The following is a 12,041-nucleotide window of genomic DNA, read 5'->3' on the forward strand; positions in this document are numbered from 1 at the left end:
TCATTGGTAAGAGTCATTTTGTTGGAATAATTTGTCATTATTTTTGCGCTATATCTAGTATCACCAGGATTCTGGGAATTGCCCAGCAGTGAGAAAGTAATCAAAGTTGGGGTTAGTTTGAAAAATATTTGGGATGATTGCTTTTTAAGAATGCTCACATGAAAATGGTCTAGTAATCCCAAATTTTCAGATAAAATTATAATTTTTAGCCTTTTTATAATATCACTAATTCCAAGAACCTCCTTTCACTTACACTCTTTTTTCTTTATTTATTTATCAGTAGCTACAACTCTAAATTAGAATTTCACCACTGTGTGTTCTACCTTGTACTGAACGTCTTCAGTGTTCTAAAGAGAAAATGTATTTTAATTGGAATTATTCTTCTAACACCAAATATAGGCATAATTTTATAACTTAATTTATATGTTCTTCTTATCTAGGTCACAAATGGTTACTTTTCATGGGGCAGTGGTTTAGCTACATTATCCAATATAGATATTCGAATTCCAACAGGTAAGAGTTCTTTGTTACTCATTTTTTAAATTGTTAATTATTAAATGCATTGATTTCCAAGATAATTGATCTTAGTTTTAAAAATACTTTTTAAACATTATAAATGTTATTTTTAGTTGCTTACTTGCACCATGCAGCTCACAAGCCACTGTATCATTGTAAGAAATGATTGGAAATGCTAAGACTTGCCTTTTGCTACAGAGTGCTTAGACATTTGGACTAGCTATTTACTGTCCAAATAAGCTATTATCAGTTCATTTGCTGATTTGTCCTTTTAAATAATGGGGTAGTTGATTTTTTGTTTTGCTTGAGAAAGGATTTAAAAATTATATAAAATTTATTTTCTATTCCTGAAGACAACTAAAGTTTTCAAGATATTTAAGGCTCAAATTCCCAATAATTTTTATTTGAGATGTCTAGATAATTGAATAAAAATACATTTTTGATCTGGCCTGATAGCCAATAGGTTGGGATTTTTCTATTTAAATGCATATAAAGGTAAGAAACTGGAGAAGATGTCTTAATACCAGCTCAAATCCCTTTAATCCCAATTATCAATTTTAGTCAAAACTGCCTTCTTCTCCTGAATGACTTGAGTAATAAAATTAAAACTAATTGAGATTATGTTGGAAATTTTTTCATTGTTCTTTTCATTAATGTTAGATATTTTCATAGTTGGAAACAGTAAAGAAAGACCTATATCTTTTAATTTTTCTCTCCTTTCTCAAAAAAACTTGTGTATCAGAGAAAGAAGTTATGCCAAATATATACGTTATTGTTAGAGACCGAATGTGGGCCATTGATTTTGAAACATCAGCCTTTCTAAGTATATTTTGCTTTTATCTTACTAAAAGGATTCCATGTGCTCCTGCTATTTTCCTTTGTTTAATTTCTCTAGGTCAACTGACCATGATTGTAGGCCAGGTGGGATGTGGGAAGTCTTCTCTTCTCCTTGCTATCCTTGGGGAGATGCAGACACTAGAAGGCAAAGTTTACTGGAGCAAGTATGTATATTTTTAATTGGTTTCTATTGCTCTGTCATACATCTGATGATCTTCCAAGGGAAAAAATTAGAACAATAGATTCCTAGGTTAGGAATCTGAGGATCCCCTCTGAAATTGGTACAGCTTTTTAGTGGAAACCTTAAATGTCATAAATTTAAAATTACAAAACAGTTTCTCACAGATGTTTAAAATAGTATAAACTAGTATGATTAGGATTGTAAAGATAAAATTTCAAAGTTAAATGAGTAACATTCAAAGAAATAATTTAAAAGTTCATCCTGTATTAAAAGAAGTTATGGAAAACTGACATATTCAGAAAGCTTAAATGCAAACAACTGTAATGGTTCAGTGCTCAGCAAAGAAATACCAAATAATTTTTTCCAAAATTTTCACAGGGGGCTGAGAAATAAGTCATTTCTTTTCACACCTAATTTAAAGTAGACACTAGAAGTATCTATTAAGAGGGATATGGGTAGGTCAGAGTAGTATGTTGCTGTCACCATAAGGCATGAAAAAAGAGATATCTAGCATGGGGCTTCTTCTGAATATTTGAATGATTGGCTTGCGGTCTTCAAAGGACATTGCAGTAATAAAGTGACTTAGAATATTATATAATTGTGCAATAAAGAGTTTATCTTGTTTATTTAGGACCTACTTAGTAGATTCCCCATAAACAGTATGTGAAGAAATTTGCTACAGCTTATCTAAGAACTGGATTGTAGACCGGTGGTTCCAAACCATGTGTGGTTTTGCTCCCAGGGAAGATATTTTTGGTTGTCACACTGGGAAAATAGGCTGCTTCTGATCTGATTGGTAGAGGCTAGGAATGTTGCTAAACATCCTGCAATGCACAAGACTCTCCCCACCACACACAACAAGGAATCACTGGCCCCAAATGTCATTTGTGCAGAGGTTAGGAAATCTTGCTCTAGATCTATAGATGTTTGCTAATATTTTGTACCTACCATTATGAGCTCTACTGTTGCTTACTCTGCTGTTTATATGGACAGTTATGTCTCAAGAATGAATAAAGACTATTTAAGGGCATTTTTAGAATGGTTTCGATGTTAAACTCCAATTAAGAGAAGGAAATATGTGGATGTGAAATTAGAATTGGAAAATCCTATATTTAGTATCATGGGTGAAAGAAGAAAACTGAGAATTTTTGAGTGCACATTTTATTCCTGGTGGGCCAACCTAAAAGAACGTAGTCATAAAACTGTCTAGTAAATATCCAGAAGAGAGCTTGGTAAATAATTGCTACCTGCAGTTGGCTTCATGACAAGTTCTTACTGATCACAAAGGTCAGGTACCAAGCATCTGCCCTGCCACTATCTCCTTCCATCTTGGATCACTCAGGGTTTTGAAAAACAGATTTACTTGATTAAATTATACTTTGTGACATGTATGACCATAATCAAGTTGTTTGGATTTTATTTTTACTTTTGTTTCACTGTCATTAAAACAGAGAGGAAGAATGGGAAACAGTGGCAGGAGAAACTTGAGATTTTATTTTCAGACCTCTGGGATGTTCTTCTAATCTAGTCTTCTCTAGCATTATTTAAGATTCCACTTGAGCCAGATCGACCTCTAATCTTATCATTAATAATCTTTATTATTTTGTTAGTGGATAGATAAATGATATGAGACATAGTAAGGTATTTTACATAATCTAGTATTTACATTTTTTTGTATTCTTGAACAAGATATCCTATCTCGTTTCATAAAGATAGTGAATTATTTTACCTAAAATACCAGAGCATGGGGCACCTGGGTGGCTCAGTTGGTTGGGCATCTGACTCTTGATTTCGGTTCAGGTCATTATCTTGACTTGGTATGAGCTCCACATCAGGCTCCATGATCAGTGGGGAGTCTGCTTGTCCACCTCCCTCTTCCCATTTGCTCTCTCTGTCTGTCTCATAAATAAATAAAGAAATACTTAAAAAAATAGCATAATATAACAGAGCTTGAAAAATAAAGGTAAAGCTATCCATAAAAAATAAGATTTAAATAATCTGAGAAATGACTAGGTAGCAATGCAAACACTGGGGTCCTTCATATTTATAAAATGTAGAGCACAGATTCCACTCTGAGCTTCATGAAAACTAGGCAAAGATGAAACTAGAGCTAAAAACATACACATAAAAAAAAAGAACATACACATACTCAACAGAGGTAAGAAATCTTTGTACGGCACACCTGGGTAGCTCAGTGGTTGAGCGTCTGCCTTTGGCTCAGGGCATGATCCCAGAGTCCTGGGATAGAGTCCTGCGTCGGGCATCCTGCATGGAGCCTGCTTCTCCCTCTGCCTGTGTCTCTGCCTCTCTCTGTGTGTCTCTCATGAATAAATAAAGTTTTTTTTTTTAAAAAGAAATATTTTTTATGAACCCTATCAAGAAAAGCTAATAAAGATTGTATCTTAGAGATGGAGCCAATAAGAGGAAGGTATAAGAAAGGATTTAAGATAATTCTAAGGATTAATAAAATCCTCATAATTTAAAAATAATCTTTGTATGAACACTTGCCTTCATAGACAATAATCCCATTTCTTAATGGCAAAAGGACTGAGATTTTCTCCAAATAATGTTTGTGTAGGCTTAGAGACACAACTTAAAACTAAGCCTCTAAGAGATTGAATAAGCTAACACAAATTCTTTTTTCTTTTAACTACAAAGATTACTGAATTTTCTACCGTGGTATCTTTAATATCTGATAAAATATATTTTTAGATCAGAAATATTCAGAAAATACTGACCTTCTTTTAAAGAGTTATTTGTAATTACTCTTCATTTCATGAGAGGCTGTTGTGCCTAATCCAATAAGGAAAGGCATAGAAATGTTATTAGAGAAAAGCTAACTTAGAAGTGATCAATATTGATAGGCTGATGATGTCCCAATGCTAAGAAGTACATTACTTCAGCAGACTGAATTGGTTGATATATTAAAAAGCTCAAAAAACCCCACAACACCCCAATAAACTAAATGTTAGCATAAGGCATCAAGTGCCTTGCTGTCATTATTTCCCCATTGCATGTATTCCTGGTTGCACGAATTTTATTTTTAAATATGTCTTTATTAGACTGGCATGAGTGAAGTCCAATAAAGTACTTTGCCCTATTAGAGCAATACATATTTAATTTAGGTGGGAAAGAAGGTACTGCTGCTCATCCAGGACACATCTACATGGGTAGAACCAGGTACACAAAGACATCTATAGATGTTTCTTTGGAAATTGTTACCTTTGACCTAGTCTGCCATGTTGTAGTCCCAAAAGAGAAAGGTGAGAGAGATGAGGAAAGGACTAAAAAATTATCCAAAATTGTCAGAATGCCAGGGTTTTTACTCCTGCATCTGGGTGTGTTCGATTTTGTTGAAAAGCAAATGTTTTGGGGTGCCTAGGTGTTAACAGTTGGTTAAGCATCTGACTCTTGGTTTTGACTCAAGTGATGATCTCAGAGTTGTGGGATTCAGCCTTGCATCCAGCTCTGTGCTCAGTGTGGAGTCTGCTTCAAGAGTCTGTAGCCCTCTGCCCCTCCCCTCCTCTCTAAAATAAAGAAATACATCTTAAAGAAAAGAAAGAAGAAAAGAAAAAAAGAAAAGAAAAGAAAAGAAAAGAAAAGAAAAGAAAGGAAGGGAAGGGAAGGGAAAGGAAAGGAAGAGAAGAGAAAAAGAAAGGAAAGGAAGAGAAGAGAAAAAGAAAGGAAGGAAGGAAGGGAGGAAGGAAGGAAGGAAGGAAGGAAGGAAGGAAGGAAGGAAGGAAGGAAAGAAAATGTTCTGCCTGAGTTAATTTGTCCTTTATCATTGTCTTGATAAACAATAGTTCCTACTGACATCTTAGGAGCCAGAACCAAACTGCTCTATCTAGTGAGTGGTTCCAGTGAGAGAGTCTAGAATATGTAATAAACTGTGGTAATCATGCAAAACATAGACATCATTTATTTTTGGTTTCCCTTTCTTTTTCTTTCCCCTTTACCCAGGCCATCAACCATCCTCCTATTGGGCCCCATATCTTCTAATGTCTTGGTATAATCAGTTTTGTAACAGTGGTTCACATATTCTAAGACAGGTGCACTGAGAAGTTCCTTTTCATGTGACCCTGCCTGAAGGAATAATAACGCGCATTGAGTCAGTTTTCCTGGGTTAGATATAATACAGCATGTTTATGTCCACATCTAGCTCCCATTATTCTAAATTTTAGCTTGCAAAAGTCACTTTTTCCCATTGTATACTTGAAGTTGTGAGCTACCAAGTATAATTTTTACTCTTGAAGGAAAAAACACACAAATTCTGCATGCAGAAGGGAAATCTTATGCCATTTTCCAGAAAAGGATTTTCCATCTGACCTTTTTGTTTTCTCTTGTTTTCCATTGCTGTTCACTGCCACAGCGAATGGTGGAGGATGGGTCTGGACATGGATCTGGTGATTTTATGTAATCAAATAAGATCTGATGTTAGAAGGCAGGGACAATTCTGTTTATTTTGGAAGAGAAAAATAGTCCTCCACAATTGAATTTTATTAAACATATTGCTGTGAGAAGGTTGTAGAGGTGGTCTCTAGAAGTTAAAGACTATAATAATACTCATGGGAAATGAGAATCGTTTTTTTTTTTTTTAATTTGTTCATGAAGATGTCTACCTACAAATGGAACCCTATCTACTTTATCTTTCTGACTCTAGTACTAGTATATCTTTGACATGCAAACCACTGTGTCAGTTGCTGGGGGAAAATAACTGAGCAAAAGAAGTCAGGCTCTGTTATCATGAAGCTTACGCTTAGCAGGGAAGGACACAAAGCAGTAAGAAAATATTTTCATATGTAATTCTTTGGTTAAGTTTTTATAAATACCAGGAAGAAGAAGTACAGGGCTTTATAAGAACAAATAATAGGTAACCTAACTGGGTTGAGTCTGTGGGGGTCAACAAGACTTTTTTAGGGCAATGCATAAATGAATGATACTTGAATTTATATTTTAAGGATAAACCAAAATTGAGTCAAAAAAGTAAGGAGCTGCAATATAAGTGGAGCTAGAAGGTGGGGAAGGATTCTCCTTCAGTCTTTCTGAGGTCTGCTATGAGATCCTCTTCCTTTACATGGCCCTTAATTTATACCTTTGACTTCAGTTCTTCTCTATTAAAAAAACACCAATGTACATTTTTGGCCAAGATCTTTCTTCTGAAGACCTCATAGCTCCTCCAAAAACTCCTATATAAGCTGCATATTGAACACATTCAAACTGAGCTTATATCCTTCATGTCTCCAATACCTACTTCTCTGTGTCTTGGCAAGGGTGTGTCCCTATCTACTGAAATCAGTTGGTGTGTGCTCAAGTCAGAGCTCAGAGGTTCAGCTTAGATTCTTCTCTCTCCATTGCCCATACAATCCAACCAATCACTTTTCTTATGTCTGTCCTTAACATTTCTACACCTCTTTTAATTTGCCTAGTTCAGAAGAATTGCATGTGTGAACGGAACTACTCACTGTCATAACTCCCTCACCTTTCTTCCTACTGTTATGACATGAAAATCTAATTACCTCTTGCTGATAATTTTTTTAATTGACTGGCCAAAGCGTACTAGAAATTTTCCAAAGACCTTTGTATATTATACCAGGAACTTTCATGATCTGCTCCCTGTCTAACTTTTTAAGTGTGTATCCTGCCATAGCCTGACCCTTACTATTGTGCTCCAGTAACTCTGAACTGCAGGTATTTCTCAAATGCAACCACTTCCTCTGTAATGCCCTTCTTCAGATTGTTAGCTTCACTCTTTTTCCAGTGTCAACTTAGAGATCATCTCTTTGACAAAGCCGCCTCTTATTCTCCCAGGTAGTTTGAAATGTGCTTCTCTTCTAGTCCCTTTGCATTCTGTTTAAGTGGATGGTCTCCTTAATAGACTGAGGTACCCTATATCCAAAGCATGTTGTCTTTTTCTCTTTATCTGCTTTACATCTAGTCCAGCCCCTGGCTCTTTTCTATTTTTTATTTGTGGAAAAACATCACTCTCCCATTTCTGTCTGTCTCTATCTCTGTGTCTCTCTCTTGTCTCTATCTTTCTAATCTAAACCCAGAGCCCCTTCCAGCTACTACTCTAGCCTTTTACTTCTGTAGATTAAAAAAAAAAAAAACTTCACTCATTCTTTCCAGTTCCTCTTATTCTCCTCTTGCCGTAGCTCACTGTACCCTGATTTTTACTTCTGCCACTCTACTGAAACTATTTTTATTAAGTCACATCAGTGACATCCTAGTTTTTAAATTCATTGGGTACTTTTTGATCATTATGTTACTTAATCTCCTGGCCACTTGACATTGTTGTTCATACTTTTTTCCTTCAAAAGATCACCTTGCTTAGTTTCCACTCACAGTTGAGTTGACCTCAGTACACTTGTCTGCTTCTCGTGGTACTTTTTTGTAGATTTCTCTTCCTTAGCCGTTCATTAAATAGTGATGTTTTCCAGGTTCTGACTCTGTCCGCTTCTTCTCTGTCTCTGTATTTACTCGCCAGGCAATCAGATAGCTTTTTATGACTTTAGGTCTGTCTGGTTTTTACCTGTGTTCTATTATGAGGTCATTTTTTGACTTTTCACTAATAAAGTATGGATTCCAAAGCCCTTGGTATCTAAGGGATATATCAGGAGGGAAAATCACCACAAAGTCTTCATTTATTTACCAGATTTCTTTCGTGAGTTTCAAATTCTCCAATCATTCAGATACCCCTTGACACCTCAAACTGCATGTGTCTGCTGTTGAATTTGCTATCTTCCCCTAACATATGCACTTCCTCATCTGTGTTCTCCATCCACAACTTCTTCTTCTCCTCCATCCCCTCCCATCTTGTCCATCACACAATTCTAGGTATCTCTGAAGGTATCCACTTCTCTTCATTATTCACTGTTACCTGAATTCAAAGCACTGCCTTCAGATCTCCACAACCACTGTGGTCTTTCAGTCTAGTCTTGCTCCCTCCAATTCTTTTGTTACATTCTGCGAGTGTATTTCTGAACTGAACCTCTCTCTCTGTCTCATTTAAACCTTTTCACTGTTTTTACGTAGTTCTGAAGACAAGTTCAAACTACGTAAAAATGGTTTATGAACCCTTTCACTATCTGGCTGTGCATGTTTTTTAAGTTCACTACATACCTTTCTTCATTTGCCATTTACACCCACATTTTAGCCATGCCGAATTTACATCAGTTCTCGTAAGGCTACCATAACTCAGGGCCGTCCAGTATGTGTTTTACGCGGTCTTGAAATGCTCTTCATCTTTACTTCATCTAGACCACTCTTACTTACTCCTCTGGCAGCAACTCTGCTGTGTACACTGGCTTGCCAAACATGGATTGGGTGTTCTTTACTGAGGGAGGTAATCAATAAATACTTTAAAATTGATATTGGATAAATATAGTTGGAATCTAACCAATAGTAATTGAAAAAAATTGATGGTGTCCAGTTTGGGTTGACATCTTCAAATGTTTGATGAGCATTTCCACACATCTAATTTGCACTTCCAGCTGGATGGCCAGTAGGCAAATTAATTTCTGCCATATTCCTGCTTCTCTTCTTCTGTTTTCCATTTTCCTCAAATTAACTAAAACCATTGAGGTCATTCATTGGCTTTTTACTATTAAAACCTCAAATTTCTTGATATCTAAAGCATATTTATGGAACTATCACTTGGGAAATTGTATATTTCATTATTTTTTTGTGAGCAACCTAAGTCAGGGAATAATCATTATTGAGAGGGAATTTTTAGTCCGAGATTGTTTTTTCCTGCTGCCATTAACCATATCAAGATGTCATTAGCAATGTGCATGCTGAAAATTGTATCATTAATAGCTCAAAGCTAAATATCACCAGGCAGCATACTTAGGTATATTTTCTCCATAAAAGTATATGATGCTTTCCAAAACCAAATTGGGTCTATTTTTTGGAGTTCCACTGGACTTTAATTTTGTGTGTGGTTTTTGAATTTAGGTCTTTCAGAATGATGGAATTCAACTACATTGTTAAAATTCAGAACAGTAAATGAATAAGTCTACAGATGTTTTTTTCCCATAACATAGATATACCTAAATGTTTTTAGACAAACATCTGTTTATACGTAAATCAGATCAAACAATAATTAATTACTCCCAAATGTTGCAGTTTGGCCTTTTGTACATGTCTGTCTTTTTCACCAATTCCTTAACGGCCAGGCTGTGTCTAAACTTTTTAAGTTTAGAGCCCCTAATAGGTTCTTCCTTTCATGTTGTAGGGTAGTTAATTAGGAATTTAAGTCGATTTAATTTGAATTTTAAAGGTAGGGAGACCTTGGAGGTACCAAATCCTTATACAGACTAGGAAACTATTCTAGGAAGATTACCTAAACTGATACAGCTAGTTGGAACAGAGTTGGGGTAGAACCCAGGTCACTGTATGAACCTAGATTTTGTATGTAAATAGAACAGTGCTATCTGTCTTTTGAAAGCTTACTAAGTAATTCTTTCCTAGCTGATAAAGACATAAAAGAAAATTATTATCTGTCTAGTTTGTCTTTGAAATTAATATCAAAAACCATTTGGGAAATATAGCTATTTAATGTGTTCAATGTTTATTTTATTTCTTACCTGATGTATGCACACATTCATTCTATATTTATATTTCATAATTAATGAACATTGTTTGCCATACTTGCAGTGTAAATGAATCTGAACCTTCTTTTGAAGCAACCAGAAGGTATTATTTCTATTTTAATCTGCATTTAATAAGAATAACTTTCTTCCTCAGACTTTACTTAATACTCAATCTCTTACTCCTGGTCATTTTATTCATTCTGATGATGTACGAAGTTATTTATTAAAATGTACAACATATTTCTAATAGCAGTGGTTCCCAACATTTATAGGCTGTTTGAGTTGAAACTCAAACTGTTCTTAGCCAATTGGTTTTGGGATTTCATAGAATAAAAATGCAAGAATATGTATATTATTTATAAGTTAAACAGTGATGGGGTCTTTCCATGAGGTAGAGATGGGAAGACCACGGAGGAGGGGAAGTAGACATGTCAAAAGTTGGGAACCACTGTTTTGCTGCACATATGTTATTTAAGAAACTACTAGCATATTGTGTATTATCATGTCTTTTAAACTTCTAAGACATAATGTTTCAGGATGATCACTGAGCATTTCTAATTATCCTTTTCCTTAACCTTACTATCTTTTAACCTTAATTCCTTAATTAGTACTTACAGATCATGAACTAACAGTGAAAGTGTGACTTTTAAACTGACTCCTTTGCTACCCCAATCCCATCATCTTCTTTATCTTCAGCTCACATCCATTTTCCTGGTTATTGCAAATTAAAGTCTGATGCATAGACATCTGGTAGAATTTGCAAGCCAAAAAAAAAAAAAATGGGGAGAAGGAAGAGGTTATAATTCCTAAAAAATAAATGGTTTCAATATGGTTTGAAATATGTAGTTTTTAAATGTATAGTTATTTCAGTATTGAAATGGACTCCTCAATATATTATTCTATTTTGAAATAATTATTACCTTAAAGTATGTTAATGTGATTAAATCACAGACACAGTACCAATTCATGTCTATTTCTAAGGTCTGCATATAAATTAATAGTTATATAAAATACTTTTAATATGAAGTAAAATATATGTGTCTATCAAAGAGAATGTGTTGCTATTAATCTTTTAATTATTTTAAAATTATAGTCATTTTAGAAAATAAATGTTCAGTTTATTTAAACACTTCTTTGGCATAACAAAATCAAATTGCACATTGGGAAACATTTTGATTAAATTCTAATCCTTTTAATTTAGGTGAAATACTTAACCAACAAATAATAAGGTTGGAGGTTATTAAAATGTTCTTTTTTAGAAGCTTTCCATTTCTGTTTATCAACTTTTATTTTCCTCAGTTTTACTAAAATACACATACAACACAACACCATTGTATGATTTTGGTATTTTGTTTTTCTTTTCCATTTTCCAGTAGGAACAGATATTCTGTGGCTTATGCAGCTCAAAAGCCTTGGCTATTAAATGCTACAGTAGAAGAAAATATTACCTTTGGAAGTCCTTTCAACAAGCAGAGGTAATTTGGAATGTATAAAAATTAGATCTAAAATGAGCAACTATTTCTAATCCTTATGTCAGCCCATCCTATACATTTATTGAGAACAATGTGGACACCAAAACTAAAAGCCAAAATAGAATTGGGAGGAGGGTGCAGAGGGTTACTGAGGTTGTTGGTGAGTAGAAGGAAAATCCAAGGAGCAGAAGGAAAGTGGTCTGTGGAAAGAAGAGGAAGAATGTGGGATCTGAGAGCTCTAGTTACTGAGAATAACCAGAATTGGCCATCTTTCAACCATCTTTAAATACCACCAGAGTAGACAGGCCATAAAAGACTCTCACTCTGGGAAACAAACTGAGGGTTGCTGGAGGGGAGGGAGTGGGGTCATAGGGTAGCTGGGCGATGGGCATTAAGGAGGGCACTTGATGTAATGAGCACTGGGTGTTATATACAACTGATGAA

General features: G+C 35.0%; 1 protein-coding gene across 11 annotated transcripts in view; it reads left to right on the top strand.

The window, feature by feature from the left end:
• Positions 1-12,041, top strand: part of ABCC9 (ATP binding cassette subfamily C member 9) — a 148,550-nt gene that overhangs the window by 65,442 nt on the left and 71,067 nt on the right. For 9 of the 11 annotated variants that reach the window (XM_077870791.1, XM_077870794.1, XM_077870797.1 and 6 more), the window contains 4 exons: positions 441-513; positions 1,412-1,517; positions 10,190-10,228; positions 11,499-11,600. In XM_077870791.1, the coding sequence (XP_077726917.1) occupies positions 441-513; positions 1,412-1,517; positions 10,190-10,228; positions 11,499-11,600 (320 nt within the window). The remainder of the gene's footprint in view (positions 1-440; positions 514-1,411; positions 1,518-10,189; positions 10,229-11,498; positions 11,601-12,041) is intronic. The other 2 variants (XM_077870799.1, XM_077870800.1) reach the window with 1 other exon arrangement.

Source organism: Canis aureus, chromosome 25 (genome assembly GCF_053574225.1).
Source record: "Canis aureus isolate CA01 chromosome 25, VMU_Caureus_v.1.0, whole genome shotgun sequence".
NCBI lineage: Eukaryota > Metazoa > Chordata > Mammalia > Carnivora > Canidae > Canis > Canis aureus.